At 50.6% G+C, this 16,644-nt stretch overlaps 1 protein-coding gene across 1 annotated transcript in view; it reads right to left on the reverse strand.

Annotated features, from left to right (window-relative positions):
* Window positions 1–6,519: 6,519 nt before the first annotated feature.
* The window catches only part of LOC135885998 (alpha-2-macroglobulin-like), a 46,051-nt gene continuing 35,926 nt past the window's right edge, over window positions 6,520–16,644 (reverse strand). Inside the window, exons 26-36 of the mRNA XM_065413925.1 lie at window positions 15,756–15,912; window positions 15,032–15,106; window positions 12,703–12,868; window positions 12,033–12,256; window positions 10,652–10,870; window positions 10,213–10,340; window positions 9,606–9,696; window positions 8,552–8,620; window positions 8,055–8,157; window positions 7,346–7,387; window positions 6,520–6,694 (exon numbers count right to left, since the gene is read on the reverse strand). Of these exons, the coding sequence (XP_065269997.1) occupies window positions 6,669–6,694; window positions 7,346–7,387; window positions 8,055–8,157; window positions 8,552–8,620; window positions 9,606–9,696; window positions 10,213–10,340; window positions 10,652–10,870; window positions 12,033–12,256; window positions 12,703–12,868; window positions 15,032–15,106; window positions 15,756–15,912 (1,300 nt within the window). The 3' untranslated portion in view covers window positions 6,520–6,668. The remainder of the gene's footprint in view (window positions 6,695–7,345; window positions 7,388–8,054; window positions 8,158–8,551; window positions 8,621–9,605; window positions 9,697–10,212; window positions 10,341–10,651; window positions 10,871–12,032; window positions 12,257–12,702; window positions 12,869–15,031; window positions 15,107–15,755; window positions 15,913–16,644) is intronic.

Below are 16,644 nucleotides of genomic sequence, written 5' to 3' on the forward strand. Positions count from 1 at the left end.
CTGCCAAAAGGCAAGGGGCTGGTGCAATGCAGCCCTACGGCTGCCAGCCCCACAGCTACCAGCATCCCGAGCGCCGATGAAGGCTACCACTCATGCTGCACCGTCTACCGCCAAAAGGCAGTAAGCTGCTGCTGCTGTTTAGCAATGCAGTCCCACGTTTGCCGGCACCCGGAAGACATATGGTGACGGTGAGCTGAGCTGAGCGGGCTCCATGCTTGGCGTGGTATGTTGTCTGCACAGGTAACCCAGGTAAAAAGGCGCGAATCTATTGTCTGCCGTTGCTGTGACGGCGGGAGAGGGGCCTGACGCAATGTACCCAGAACCCCCCGCGGCACTGCTTTGCATCATTCGGGCATTGCGATCTCAAACCATAATTCCAATGGGCGCCGGAGACTCCGGGAACTGTGGGATAGGTACCCATAGGCACCCATAGTGCAATGCGCCGGAAGTCAACGCTAGCCTCGGTACTGTGGACGCGGTCCGCCAACTTCATGCACTTAGAGCATTTTATGTGGGGACACACACAGTCGGCTGCATAAAACCGGTTTCTATAAAACCGGCTTCTATAAATCCGACCTAATTTTGTAGTGTAGACAAGCCCTTAGAGGGTGAAAGGGGGACTGTCCTAGTCCCCCAGGATAGTAAAAATTTGGGGGGAAATTTGTCTCTCTCATTCCTTCCTTGCACACATGCATCCTTTATCCAAAATACTCATTTGGCACTGAAGTTAAATAGTTATTAACAAAATCAGACAGAACATCGAGTTTTTTGCCCTCAAAAGCTTATGCTCTAATAAACATGCTCTAATAGCGGCATGTTTGCGGCTCAGCCCCGGACCTTCCGTTTGCGTCTCTGGCTTTGTGGTAGGCTTGCCTTAGCCTTAGCTCCTTAATTTTCACGCGGCACTGCTGTGCGTCCCTGTTATGGCCCCATCAGCTGTTTTGTGGCCCCTGAGCTGGTTGCAGCAGGGGCTGACCCAGCCCTGCTTCAGCCCTCAGTGGGGAGTGGGGCCTCTCCTCCAGCAGCCTCAGGGAGCTGCTCCAGCCAGGATTAGTGGTAGGTGAGCAGGGAGTGCAGGACTCCCTCTGCTCTGCAGAAGCCTCGCCTGATCAGCAGCAATGAGATGCTGCTCACCTGGGTCACCCCGCCTCCTACCCAGATCTCCTGGGTAGTCTCCAGCTCCCAGCCTGTTCCAACTGCAGGCAGCACTAGGTGAGTGTCCTTCCAGGCAGAGGGAGCCTGGCTTGGAGTGGGTGGGGTCCACTGCAGTGTCAGGAGAGGGGAGGGGAGTCCACCATGGGTGCAGTTTGGGAGGCCCATGCGGAGTCACTGCCACTGCCTTCCCCCATTTCTGCGAGTGCTAAGCTGCTCTGCCCGGGTGGGGAGGTGTCTGTCCTCAGGGGGGCCACTTAGGAGGTGAAAGGGAGACTGTCCTAGTCCCCCAGGATAGTAAAAATTTGGGGGGAAATTTGTCTCTCTCATTCCTTCCTTGCACACATGCATCCTTTATCCAAAATACTCATTTGGCACTGAAGTTAAATAGTTATTAACAAAATCAGATAGAACACAGAGTTTTTTGCCCACAAAAGCTTATGCTCAAATAAATTTGTTAGTCTCTAAGGTGCCACAAGTACTCCTCATTCTTTTTGTTCTCCTGTTGTAATTGATTGACAATTGCTTGTTAAATGATTGTAAATGCTAATCTAGACCCACACATTTGCAGAGTATCAGGACATGGGGGCTCAGCTTGGACAAACCACAAAACTTGGTGGTCCAGAACAAACATTTGTGGAGAGCCTCAGTTATCAACATAATTAGCATTTACAATCAATTAGCTAAAATTATAACAAGGCCACCAATTCTAGTCTAGACAAAGCCAAAGTATGAGTACTCCAGGCTAGACAGGACCTAGTAATATAAAAGGAGGCAACATAAATGTATCTTCCCTCCCCCCAAACAAACAAACATACAAACAAAAAAACCCACCTAGACCCCCAAATCATCATGCCTTCTTTACACAAGAAAAGAAAATCAAACAATGGCACAGTCTCAGTTATTGCCCCTTTTATAGATCACCTTTAAAAATGAAATTATCCATTACATTCCCAATTCCTCAAAATCAGGGTAACTGCTGACTTTGTGGGACTGGAGCTAGATGTGAAAATGTGTCCCTTTCCACCATGGCATGTACATATAGAATAGAGTGCTGGGAGCATGACATAATAGGTTAGGATAAGAGGAAGTTGATTAGGGGAAAGGCCCTCAAAAAAACCTTCTCTTGAAAATAGTCACAGGGTTGGTTTAGTAGTCAAGATTGTTTTATGTTGTTGTCATAAATATAGAGGGAAGGGTAGCAACCTTTATGTATGTAGTAGAATAAAATCCCTCTTTAGCAGCTGTACTGGATTGCTTTACCTGCAAGGGGTTAAGCAGTTCAAATAACCTAGTTGGCACCTGACCAGAAGGACCAATGAGGAAAGAAGATACTTTCAAATCTGGTGGGGGAAGGATTTGTTGTTGTTCTCTTTTGTTGTTCCCTCTCCGGATAGAGGGAGAAGCCAAGCAGGTACAATATCTCCTGAAAATATACCTGGAATAATCCATCTAAAACCACAGAAATTGTAAGTAGGGCAAGGAAATGCATTAGGTTATCTTTTGTTTGGGCTTGTGAATTTTTCTATGCTACAGAGGTAGTTTTATTCCTGTTTTTGTAACTGTGAAGCTGAGCCCAGAAGGGAATCCTCTGTGTTTTAAATCTTTGTATTACCCTGTAAAGTTACCTTCCATCTTGATTTTTTCTTTATAAATAAAGTTTTTCTTTTAAGAACCTGATTGGTTTTTAGTGTCCTGAAGACAAAGGGTCTGGTCTGTGCTCACATTGCTAAGGCAATTGGTTGGTATATTATTCTCAAGCCTCCCCAGGAAAGGGGGTGAAAAGGCTTGGGGGGATATTTTGGGGGGATCCCTATTCCAAATGACCCTTCCCTGAATTTTTGTGTAAATCACTTGGTAATAGCAGCAATACCATCCAAGGATAAGGAAAGGAATTTGTGCCTTGGGGAAGTTTTAACCTAAGTTGGTAGAATATAAGCTTAGGGGGTCTTTCGTGTGGGTCCCCACAGCTGCACCCCAGAGTTCAGGGGGGTGGAATCCTGACACAGTCCCACTAAAAAAATTATGCAACATCCACATTTTACACTTCTTATAAGTTTTTTTTACACATACTTGGGGCCCAAACTATGGCTCTGATCCTGATATTACTCTCTTGGGATCAATCGTGGATAATTTCCCCACCATCCACTTCCCTTTTGGGAAAGCAATAATTAAAAAGCTATTATGGGGCTGGGGTAGAATTTATGGTGCAAATTTAGGTCATTTGATCAAGAGGTTTCCAATATATGTCCTCCCCCTGCATTATGAACTTCTATTAATTTTCAAAGTACTCTAAAATCCACATGCATAATGAGATTATCTAGGATATTTGTATGCCACAACAGGGGCAATGGGGCAAGTTTGGAGTAATTTGGTTCAGGCATTCCTCAGATACTGCCCCCCCCCCCAATAAAAATATTTTAATATTCCAGTTGCTCTAAAACTGATATGTATAGTGAGATTACCTTGAACAATGGTATTCCACAGCTGAAACTGAGGTAGAGGGGAACTCCCATTACGATGAATGGGTCATTTCACACCACCCAGAGCTATTGTGTTAGACTATTCATCTCTTTGGTGTGTCCTAATTCATCTGAGCAGACTCCACTGAGATGAATGGGCCATTCCACACATCAACAGCTCTCCTGTACTGCAGAGGGCTACGGAGAGCCCCTTCCTTTGCACTAGCTCCCTGAAGTGGATACGAAGCCTGGACTCCCTCCTATTCCTCTTGCAGCCTCCAGCCGGTAGATATGCTCCTAAAAGCCCATCAGTTACCATCCTCCTTTCTTCCCATGGCCCTTCCAGCCCTACCGCAGGCATGGTGGGGCCAGGAGGAGGGCAGAGCTGGTAGTTAACATGACAGATCATCATTCCCCTCCCACAGGTGCCCTCCAAACATGCGCCCTCACTAATGCCTCTTCCTTCAGAAACAAGGGAAATTAACTGCCCAAAAACGTGGTTAACGCAGGCCTTCTTTACACTACAGCGCCTTTGCCAGTATAGCTATCCTGGCAGAGCCCCCTCATGGAGACATAGGGTAAGCTGACAGGAGTTCTGTCAACATAGCTACATCACCTCACCAAACAACATTAGCTAAGCTGACACGATTCTTCTCATAGCATAATTGTGTCTACAGCAGGGTTTTTGCTGACATAGCTATGTCAGCCGGGGGTGTGAATTTTTTCTTCTTCTTCATGATTCTAGAGGACATAGCTATGCTGGCAAACTTTGTAGTGTAGATTAAGGCCTTCAAAGTTAGGTCAACATGAGTCATCTTTCGTCAACCTAGTTGTGCATGAGGCTACACTCAGATTTGCCTCCTGCTGATGTAGGTGCCCCGTTATAGTGACACAGTAACACCACCTCCCCAAATAGTGTTGAGTCATGGTCGACCCTACTGTGGTTGACACAGTGCAAGTATAGACGTCGCAGTCCTCCAGCAGCTGTCCCCCAATGCCCAACCCTGACCAGTCTGGTCACAATTGTAAATACCAATTCCCAGGGGTCACATACACCAGAAGCCAATTCCCCCCGCTTTAAAAAGTCCACATATTTTTGGAATGATTGCCCAGCTTGGTGAGCACACCTAGCAGCTCTCCATGGCTGTTTGTGCTGGCTACAGATGCGCCTCACACAGGGAACAGAGAGGTTAGGAAAACCTTGTTCACCAGACCTTAACACCCCACAAGGAACGCCCCTCCGTTTGAAATAGATAAAGATACATGGTAAACAACACATTCATTCAACTCGCCATAACGTAAAACCTTAACTTCTGGCCTCAGCAACATTAACATATTTATGGCTGATGCATGTAAACTGGCCATATATGGGACCATGGGGAATATATGAGACTCACCCCTGCTTGCTTAGTACCCTCTTCAACTCAAGAAATGGGTTTCAGATTCCTGCTGGCACTGCCAGTCTAACCTGCCTTCTCTGGCTTGTCAAATTGGGTTTATAACTGCTGGTGAACCACAGCGCCACTCATTAGACTGCTTCCCAGGCTGGTGAACCACCTGTGGTTCATTAATTATATACCAGTGTAACTCCACTGATTTCACTGGGGTCACTCCAGATTTACACTGCTACAAGTGAGGAGAGAATCGGGCATAAGTGCTGAGTCTATGGGTGCTCCGGGGCTCAAGCAGCCATGGGGGAAAAAAACAGTGGGGGTGGTCAGCACCCGCCAGCCACAGCTGGGCTGCCGTTCAGCTGTTTGGCAGCTGGTGTGGAGCAGGGCGGGCTCCAGGCACCAGCTTGCCAAGCAGGTGCTTGGGGCGGCCACTCCTGAGAGGGGCGGCACGTCAAGCTCTTCGGTGGCAATTCGGCGGACAGTCCCTCACTCCAGCTTGGAGCGAAGGACCTCCTGCCGAATTGCCATCGCGATCGCAGCTTTTTTTTTTTTTTTTTTTTTTTTTGGCTGCTTGGGGCAGCCAAAACCCTGGAGCCGGCCCTGGTGTGGAGCCTCGGAGGAGAGGGCGGAGTGGGGACAGGAAGAGGTGGAGCGGGGCAGAGCCTTGGGGCGGAGGAGCGGGGCAGGGCCTTGGGGTGGAGTGGGAGTGGAGCACCCACTGGGAAAAATAAGTCAGTGCCTATGCTGCCAGCTCAACAATACTTAGGGCTACAATGTAGATGTGGATGGGCACATTTTGTGCATGAATGTTTGCACACATGCCCCATCTCAACACTGAAATCCTCACCTCTGCTTCCCTTACTTCTTGGCTGCACTATTCCAACTCCCTTCTCCATGGCCAGCTCATGTTCCCGTTTTCCAGACTGCTGAGACCCAACTCTTCACACACACCATACTCATTTTATGAGTAAAACACTGTTTTTCCCCATTGCCAGTGCCACAAACTTCTCCAAACTTCCTCTGAGAGCTAAGATGGGCTCTTTCCTTCATCAGCTGCAACGGAGACCCAGCAGGAGAAATTCTGCCCCCAGGGTCTTCACATCTCCCCTCAGTTACACCTGCACCACACCACTGACTGCAAATGTCATTGAGGGAAGAGTTTGGCCCTGCAACTGAAGCTTAGGCCAAGATCATCCCCAGTGCAGGAAACAGGATAGGAAACCTCAGAACTTCCTCAGGATTGTGCCATCAGGGAAGGGTCTGTTCCCTGCCTGCACAACTAAACAGGCCCATGTGATGCACAGATCTTCACAGATCACAGACACCAGGGCTGTTCCCAGAGAGACCCTCTGTCTCCAGTCACTTCTGATGTCCTGCCAACCCCTCCTTGGCACCGATGGCTGGGAACGGCTCTGGATCTGTTTTAAGGTTGAGACTATCCTGCAATCTGATCCCAACAGGGGAGAAGGGATGAGCCTTAGTAACCAGGAAAGAGGCCACAAGCATCTGATCAGAATCATGACAATTTATTTATAACATTAATTATATGGTGCTGAGGGGTTTTCCTCACCACTATATCAAACCACTTCGCCTGGGGGAATAGCTGCATGCAGAGATGAGCAGAGAGGATTCAGCAGGGCCCAGAATACAGCTCCATCACTCACGCATTTTCCTGCTCAACATTGGCTATGATGGGGAAAAGAGAATGTGAGAGAGTTACAGAGGAATCAATGACTCACGGAGGGGAAGCTTTCCCTCTTGTAGGTCACCTCATTCTGGAGCTGCAGAGACACTGCCCTGACCAGACTATGGCTTCTCTACCACAGTGGCCGGACGCATCCCCAGAACATTCAGGGCTTCAGCCCCGACCCCTTTCCCAGCAGAGTTGAGTCACCCCAACCCTGGAAGATGGTTTTTCATTAATCTGTTTTGCTTTGCAGCCTGTTTAAAAAAAGCCCTGATGAGAAGAGGGATCCCAAGCTTGGGTTTTGGAAGGACTTGCTCTTGCTCTGTCCCAGCAACAGACACAGAAAGAAGCAGAGACTTGTTTTGACTGAGGGGGAGAACGTAATCTTGGGACTAACCAAGCCTGCTGCCTCAGACTCAAATCTGAAAAGACTGAATCTGGAACTTGACAATGCGGGGGAGTTGGTGTTCCCTTCTCCCCTGAACACTTAGGGGTGCTGGCAGACCACCCCAGAAGATGGGGCAAAAGTGAATAGCAACTTTTACAACCCTTCAGACAGGCTGAGGAGACTCAGGCTGGGTTTCAGCACTGTTCTAACTGAGCAGCCCTGAGCAGTCTGAAAACCTCATAGTCGTCTCTTCATACGCTACCTTTGCTGCAGGGGGCGCTGTACTCAGCAATGGCAAATTCATCTGGAAGACACAAGGGAAGGGAGATGTGATCAGGGCTGTGTGAGACCCAACCAAGACTCCTCACACTTCCACCAGGCCCTGCGGCAGAGAGCTGGCACCGCACCAGAGATCTCAGGCAGGAGAGGAGGGAGCCCTGTCTCCAAGGGCACTGAAGGAACCTCAGCTGGGCTCCATGGGAGGAAGGCAAAGGTTATTCCAAGGCTACAACACAACAGGCATCTCCAGTGAGTCTGTGCCAAGTGCCCTATGTCCGTTTGCACCTCGCCTGACACATGACCACTGGGGTTGCCGTTGGGCTCTGGTTTTGTCACCCCAATTTCCTAGCTGGGAACAGAGGAGTGAATGTGCCTCCCCCAGGTCACACCCAGAGCTGGGATCCCAGGGCAGGATCTGAACCCAGGACCCTCCTAGATCCCTTTGGCTCTAACCTACGTGGATTAGCAGACCGAGGGGTCTGGGGCCTCAGAGCCTCCCATGGTGCGAGCATGAGGTCAGTGCAGGATGATCCCTAGCATGTAAACCCTGTGTGCCCCGCATTCTCATCCTGGAGCAGGGAGATGCTCAATCCCATATCCCAGCAGGTTCACTGTGGCTCTGAATGTGACTTCTCCCCCTTTATGACAGGCCCACCAGCCTCCACTGCTGCCAGCCCCACCCGCACACACACCTGTCTCATAGTAATCATAGACTTTCACCGCCGCTGGCTTCAGGCTCTGCACGGGGAAGTCCTGTTCCACCGCGAAGGAGAAGCTCTGAGTCACGTTGCTCACCTGAGAAGGAAACAGATGAGGCTCAGGAAGCTCTGAGCCACTTCACCCTCTCCTTCCACATCTCCTCCCCCCATTGGTGCCCCCCATGATCCTGCAGGTCCAGCATCTGCCCCCCTTGGCTGCAGGGCCTGGCAGGGATTCAGGCCCTGAGGGAGGTGGGATAAGCCCTGCCCAACCCCAGGGTATGAGCCGCCGTCCCTGGTACCCGTAGGTGGGGGGAGATCAGGGCCCTGGCTCTGTGTTGGGGAAGTGCTGAAGGGAAACACTGGGCAGGAATACATGGGTTTGTCTTTCCCAGCTGAGGCTTGGGAGATCCCCTCCCCCGGGCACTTCTATTGGGAGTACATTGGGGGTGACTCTCCTTGGCCCATCCCGGCCCCGTGCAGCCACTCACCTGCTCCATGTAGAGCAGCACGTGGTTGGTGCTCAGTTCTGTGCGGTGGATGTGGTGATGTCCTTCCAGCTGCCAGCAGGCAAGGGAGAGAAGCAGGATGTTACTGAGCTCCCCTTCGAACCACCCCACAGCCCTAAGCAATGGGATGCTTTCACAAATTCATGGAGTCCAAGCCCAGAAGGACCATTGTGATCATGTAATCTCACCTCCTGTATAACCATGGGTGTAGTTTGGGGACACTGGGGGGTGTTGTCCCCCCAAACTGCAATCCTTGGGCAGGTGTGGAATTTGTCCCCCCGCCCACATGCGCAGCCCCATTGCCCTGACTGGAGCTGCCCCCACCCCCTGCCACAAATACAGAAGTCAAATTACGCCTATGTGTGTAACACAGGCCAGAGAACTTCCCCAAAAGAATTCCTAGAGCAGATCTTTTAGTCAAAGACAAACATCCAATCTCGATTTAAAAATGGTCAGCGATGGAGAACCACCGGGACCTCTTTCCCCTGGTGCTTTCAGGGAAGAGGCGGAGTATGTGTCCCCACCCAATTGGTGGACTGAGGTGTAAAGTGCACCTGAGGGGCTGGACCACAATCAAAGGCAGCACCAATTCCAGTATACCCAGCCTCAGTCAAACAGACCTAATAGTTCTTCCTCATTCTCTAGGTCTTAGACTGGCTAACACTGTCTGCAATGCCGGGGTCACTGCACAAGGTCTCCATAAGCCCAGGCTGGAGTCAGACATGGAAGGAGCTGCTGTCTACACTGCAGATCCTGCAGCTGGGAAATCTGCAGGTGAAAGGCTGATCTGAACTGGCCCCTGTGACAGATGTGGGGTGGGGACTCTCAGACCCTTCAGGATTCCAGTGGAAAAGAAGAGATGGGGTCAGAGAAACAGAAGACATGGGGGGCCCTATTGCTGGAGATGAGACCAGGCTGCACCCATAATATGAGGGGTCAGGAATTGGAGCCCACTGGGGGCCAAATACCTCTCAGGTGGGGCTGAAGGCAAGGGGCTCTGGGGGGGCTATAGCCCATACACAGAACAGGCTGTTACCTTCCTCACTGATGACTTCACAGGGATGAATCCTGACAGCATCTTAACATCAACAATGACCATGTTGGAGACGGGGCGTTTCCCTGTGTAACTGGGAGACCAAGCAGGAAATGAAACAAGGTTTAATACATCTCAGCACAGAGCTGATGCACCTCAACTCTGATTGGCACAGGTGCACGCTCCCCCGATCTGTAGCATCTCCCACCCCACCTGCTTGTCCACGTGCAATCTCCTGGAGTGACCCATCCCCAGCCGTAGGGCTCAAAGGCGCTGACTCCATGGGTGCTCCAGGGCTGGAGCATCCACAGAAAAAAAGTGATGGGTGCTTAGCACCCACCGGCAGCCCCCCTATCAGCGCCTCTCCCTCTCCCCAGTGCCTCCTGCCCTGAAGCGTCCAGGAGGAGCTGCGGAGAGGGGTCGGAGCAAGGGTGGGGCGCGCTTGGGGGAGGGGGTGGAATGGGGTGGGAAGAGGCAGAGCAGTAGTGGGGCCTTCAGGGAAGGGGTGGAATGGGGGCAGAGCCTGGGGGGGAGCACCCCTTGGCACATTAGAAAGTCGGCACCTAAGCTAGGGCTGCTCCGGAAGGCCTGGGCCTGTGAGGGGAGTTACCTGATGTTTATGGCAATGCTAAAAGTCCTGTGGACCTGGGGGCTCTCACACGTCTCGGGGACCGTGTGCACCTCCAGCGCGAATGGTGCCTCTTCCGGCTTGGGGAGCACGTTGTATCTCAGGCTGGTCTGGAAGAGAATGCACAGTTCTATGTGAGCCTGTGCGTAATCTCCTCTCTGCTTATCTCCTCTGCCTCCTTCCCCCGGTCCATCTCATTCCCTCCTTTGTCTTCTCTTTCTCCTTCCTCCTCTCACTAGCTCCCCATTCCCTAACTCTGGACATGCTCTCTCCTCACACCTTTTCCTATTTTCTCATCCTTATCCCCATCTCTTTCTCCCTTCCCTCCCCTACCCATCCCACCTCACCCTGCCATCTCCAGGATGAGCCAGGCGCCCTCAGCAGCAGCCTGTCCCTCTCCCCCTGCCCCTGGGCCCCTCACCTGCACGTAGACACATCCTTCTCCTGTCACCCCCATGCTGTAGTCCCCTGGCACCTCTGGCAGTGCCATACGCTGGAGCAGCAGACGGTTCGTGTGATCCACCTGGAACTGGGTCTGAAAGTTCCCTGTGGATTGCAGGGTCACTGTGGATGCTCCTCCGCTCTTGGTGTAAGTAGAGGCTCCGTATCGGGACAGGGCCTGGAGCGCCACCACTGTGTCCTGCCAGACAAGAGATGGGCCCAGGCGCCCAAGGGAATGAATGAGCCATTTCTATGGGCCTGGAGCCCCTACCCCACCGGCTCCTCCCACACAGCACCGCCCTGCTCAGAAAGGTCGGCTTTTCCCATTTCCACCCATTCTCTACCCATCACTCCCACAAGCCATTCACCTATTCCCTGGGCCCAGATCCTCCAAGGTATTTAAGCACCTTTCTCCCACTGAAAGCAGCCAAGTGTCTAAGTACCTTTGGGAACATAGGCCTTGGGAATTCTGACACTCCACTACAGGGAGCTGAGGGAAGAAGCCACCCACCCTCCCGTGAAGGAGCAACCTGAAGGGACAGCTGACAGGGCAGACAGATAACAGAGGCAGATGCACCCACGTGCCTCAGCAGCAGGAAAACAGAATTACAACCCTACTGTGTTAACCAAATCCCTCCGTGAAGTAGTCTTCCAAAGGGAAACACTTCATGCACTGTTTCAAGAGGGATGTGTTTTGGGCTGCCTTTAATCAGGTGGCACTTTCTGGTTCTACATAACTCGGGATGGTGCCCCCACCCCACCTAGGGTGACCAGATGAGAGGAAGAAAATATCGGGACACATGGGGCGGGGGGGTCGCCGGCAGAGCAAAAAAAAAAGCGGAGCAGGACGCGGGACAAACACCTAAATATAGGGACAGTCCCGATTTTATCGGGATGTCTGGTCACCCTAGCTCCACCAAGGTGTGTCTGGCAGTGGCTAGCTGCTGCTGCTTCTCTGGGGAGTCCTCAGCTCCCAAGCTGGATTGGCTGGGCTGGACGGGGTCAGTGCTGGGGGGAGCTGAGGAAAGCGTCATGTTGGTGGATGCTCAGGGCGACAAGTCTGCCCTCTGTACACAAGAGCATCACTTGTCCAGTCTCCTGCCTCATTAGCCCACTAAGGCCTATGGGGATCTGATGTAGCCATGCTCCATGCTGTGACTATCCCATGATCTAACCCCCTCAGAAACAGAGGTTCTCTAAACCCTGCAGCGAGGGCACTGTCGCCCCCTCCCCCTCCCCAGAAGGAGTCTGTCTCTGTTCCAATGCTGGGTTACTCGTTCTTCTCTGGCAACCTGATATATAGATCTCCTGCCTCCCCCTCCTGCCCTGGGTGTCTGAGGCTGGGGATGGGAACAGCTCACCTGGGTGGAGGAAAAGCCCCCGTTGGGATTCTGCTGCTTGCTGATCCACTTTGCAATTTGAGCTGCTAATGACAGGTCTTCTTGGGATGGTGCCGGCCGCGTGGGGAGGTAAGCGAGGAGCACGTAGGACGTCATCTCCACCTCGGCGGAGGGAGCACGGGGGTGATAGAACGGGAGATCAGCCTCTGGCTGCTTCCCGGGCCTCTGCCAGTGAACGGAGTCATCTGCAATGGGAGAAGGGAGAGGGAGGAGAAAAGGAAATGTTTATTACCGAATATCTGGTTTTTGCCAAGAGGGTTACTGACATACTGTCACTGAGGATGGAGAATGGAGTCCCAACCCTTGCTGGGCATGTCAATACAAAGCATGAAGGTATTAAATAATCCCTCTAGTGGGTTGATACAGTCCAGATGTGGAAACTCTCAGTGTCTAATTAGGTTGCTGCACCTGTGCCTGTGTCTCCCACATTTTATGAAGTCAGATCCCAGGAATGGCCAGTGCCAGGGTTTTTAAGGCTCATTGATCTAAAATGTGTGAAGAGGCTAAATAATCCTGACCTGCCGCAGTACAGACTGAAGGTTACAGCAATAACAATCAAACCCTTCTCCTGCCAGGCTACATAGGGCTAGTGGACCGGGATGCAGAAGAAGAGCCCATAAACAGGTCTCACCCTCTTTCACAGCTTCCTTATCAAGCGAGTCCAGCAGTGCCCTGTGCTTCTCCTCCTTCCCTGCCAGAGTGAAGGCGTAGGCCATCAGTGCCTTTGTGTACACGTGGCTTCCTCCCTGCTCCATGGCTGTTTCCAGGCAGAATAAAGCACTACGGACCACAGAGTGCTGCGGGGAGCATAGAGGGGAAATAATCAGTGTTTGCAGTGTGACGATATGAGCTAGGCTTTGGGCACTGCCTGTGCAGGCTGTCATCTCATGGCCACAGAGCACAGATGGATTTAAATAAGAGGGGCAGTGGATCTAATATAACACAGATGCTGGTGATGGGATGAGTGACTGTTTGACACCAGTCACTTGCATGGTCCCAGTGAACTCAGACTCTTGTAGTAATTTGGTCACCCCATCCATCACTGTGGGCCACTGAGCACAGAAATGTGGCTTAAATGTGTCTAGCTGAGACAGCCTCAGCAGTTACAAAAATCACATTCCTGCCTTCCATGGGGTAGCCATGTTAGATACAAGGCCTTCACAATTTGGAGAAATTAAGGTAATCTGAGGTGTCTAGGGCTATTTATTGAATTTTAACCAAGAAAACATGTGGAAGGCAAATGAAGCAGGCTCCGCCATGGATAGCAATGAGCCAACAGCTGTCAACTAGTATATAATCCCTCCCAGTCATTCATCCAATGAAAAGCATGACTAGACGTTAGGATATAGATATTCAGGCCTGTCTGTAAAGGCCTATACTTTAAGAATTTAGGTGTATTCTTATCACTTAGCTAGTTATAGAGGTATAAAAGAAAGAATCAAAATCACTGTCTGTCTGTGTAAGGGCCTTCTCTTACAGTGACAGTCTGAAGGTCTGTTCTTAGGCTAAGGCCTTCAGCTAAGCAGCAGAGGCAGCCATAAACTGGGAAATGTACGGTCACATCCTTACATTCCAAACTAGTCACATTGAAATAAGGTGCTATTGGGCTGTTAGGAATACAGTTCTGTCCTGATATTCCTATCACCTCCAGAGAAAGGGAAGAGCCTAGAAAATGTAAAAGGAAACTTAGTTTGATAGCATCCTGTCTGGCAAGAACTCACTTATCAATAGCTGGGATGTGAAATCCTCATCTCTTTGTTCCTCTATAGTCTCCACTTCCCTATTGTTTGTCTGTATAATCTCAGTTTGGTTCTGTGATTGTTTCTGTCTGCTGTATAATTAATTTTGTTGGGTGTAAACCAATTAAGGTGGTGGGATATAATTATAATTGGTTAAATAACCACGTTACAATATGTTAGGATAAGTAGATAGCTCAGTGGTTTGAGCATTGGCCTACTAAACCCAGGATTATGAGTTTGATCCTTGAGGGGGCCACTTAGGGATCTAGGGTAAAATCAGTACTTGGTCCTGCTAGTGAAGGCAGGGGGCTGGACTCGATGGTCCTTTCCAGCTCTATGAGCTAGGTATATCTCCATATATTTTATTTATATTATTGGTTAGTTAAATTTCAGTAAAATGATTGGTTAAGGTATACCTAAGCAGAACTCAAGTTTTACTATATAGTCTGCAGTCAATCAGGAAGTAAGGGGGGGGATGGGAACAGGGACTGGGGGTGGGGGAATTAGAATCATGTTTCGCTGGCTGGGAATGGGAACAGGGAATGGGAACGGACACAGGCAAGGCTCTGTGGTGTCAGAGCTGGGAAGGGGGACACTGAAGAAGGAAACTGGAATCATGCTTGCTGGAAGTTTACCCCAGTAAACATCAAATTGTTTGCACCTTTGGACTTTGGGTATTGCTGCTCTCTGTTCATGCGAGAAGGACCAGGGAAGTGAGAGGGTGAAGGAATAAGCCCCCTAACACTAGACCCCTAGTACGTTTACAGAGACTATATAAAACAAACAGGAATAATGAAGAAGGGAGTAGCCACGCTGTCAGGCTGAAAAGCTTCCATCAGTCAGCCCATCTGAGCTGCAGCCAGACACACAGGAGACAGTGACCGAACACTACAGCTCTTTTGACATGAATTTGGGATTCTTTTTTTCCATTGTGCATATTAAAAAAAAACAAATAAATAAAGAGCCAATCAAAGAAGCAGAGCTCGGCCAGAACCAGTACTGCACACCCAGATGCTTCTGAGGCCTGGGGACCGTCTCATTCTGGAGCCAGAGCCAAAGCCTTTCCAGACTGTTTTTTTCCCTCTTTTCCTTAGAGGTCCCTTTATTAGGGGCAGCAGGCTGCCACTATCAGGACTCGGATGGGTATAGGGAGTGGGGGAGAGGGGAGGCTGCTGACCCAGGGGAACTCATGAAGGGGACTTTGTGCGTGTGGATACGTACAGTGATGGGCAGAGGAATCTCTAGCAGCGCGATGGTGATGTAAGCAGAGAGCGTGACCTCATCGTCCACCCCGCCCTGCAGGGAACCACAGAGAGAGACACATTAAACCCACGCAGCACCTAAAGCCTTTCCCCGCTGGGCCCTCTACATACTACATCCTCATGCCCTTTATCTGCCCACTCTTGCCATGCCCCATGATAGCTCTCACAAATGGGTGTGTCTACACTGCAGCGGAGAACGTGAGACATGCACACACCAGCTCCGCCCAAGCTGGTACACTAACAAAGGCAGTGTGGCCATGGGTGGCAGCTCTGGCTAGCTGCCCAAATACAGTCATGCTCAAGCTTGGAGTATGTACTGGGGCAACTAGCCTGAGCTGCCATGGCCACACTGCTATTTTCGTGGCTGTCTACCTGTGCTGGGACGTACACTCCCATCTGCCCTGTAGACACACTCTGCGTTTCTGTCCCCATTTTCCTCCCATGGTAGTTACCATGTATCTGCCCCCTCCTTTCTTCTCCCCATAGTAGGTCCCACATACAGTACAGTATCTGCCCATCCGTATCTCCAGGGTAGTTCCCAGGCCCATGTCATCGCCTGCTCCTCCCACCCTGGCCCCATGTGCTGAAGTGTCTGAGCTGTTCCCATGCGGAGTTGTAGCTCTCTCCATGTCACTGAAGTCCTGTATGGGTCCCATGGGAAGCCAGCTGGGCAGATACGTCACCTTTATGGCATTGTTCAGGAGCGTCCCGGAGCTGCGGAAGCAGCCATTGTCCTTCTGCTTGCCAGCGAGCCAGGCCAGGGCGTCCTGGATGTGCTTCTCCTCGATGAAGATGTGAGAGCGGGCCTGCGCGAAGGACTTGAGGACAAAGGCCGTCAGCCTGCGACAGAGTGCGGACAGCGGTGAGAGCTCCCTCCCATGCCCTGTGCTCGCTGGAGGGGACGGGGTCCTGGGGCATCGCCAACCTGAGGGGAAGCAGCAGGGGCCAGAGAGCTGGTGGCCATGGGGCAGAGAGCATGAATACATTGCCTCCACCTTCACCCACCTCCACAGTCTCCTTCACACTGATTTCAGGATCCAGTTCAAGCTCTCTCTTCCTGTTTATAAAATCCTCCCTGGACACAACCAGTCTCTCAAACTTAGGAGCCCTCTTCATGCTAAATACAACTCTTATAGCAGAGGGTCGCAGGGTTGCAAATGTTGAATCTATATTTAAACAGGGCTCCATGGGAGTTCCAAGGAGTTATACACCAGTTTGCCTGTACTTAGTAAACTAGTCAAAATGACAATTAAAAATAGCATAATAAAAGATTCAGAAGATCATGATCTGATGGGGTCTAAACAGCATGGCTTCTGCAAAGGAAAATTGTGTCTTACTAATCTCTTAGAATTCCCTGAACATGTGAATAAATTGCTGAATGAAAGAGAATTGATTGACATAATTTCTTCAGTAGTCTCTTATGACAGACCTTCTCGAAAGCCTTTTGGAAAGTCTAAATGAATTGAATAATCATGGGATGAGGGTCAAAGTGTTGTCGTGGATCAGAAATTGGTTCAGGGACAGAAAACAAAGACTAGAATTAAATGATCAATTCCATCATAGCACAAGGCT

This window comes from Emys orbicularis, chromosome 1 (assembly GCF_028017835.1).
Source record: "Emys orbicularis isolate rEmyOrb1 chromosome 1, rEmyOrb1.hap1, whole genome shotgun sequence".
NCBI lineage: Eukaryota > Metazoa > Chordata > Testudines > Emydidae > Emys > Emys orbicularis.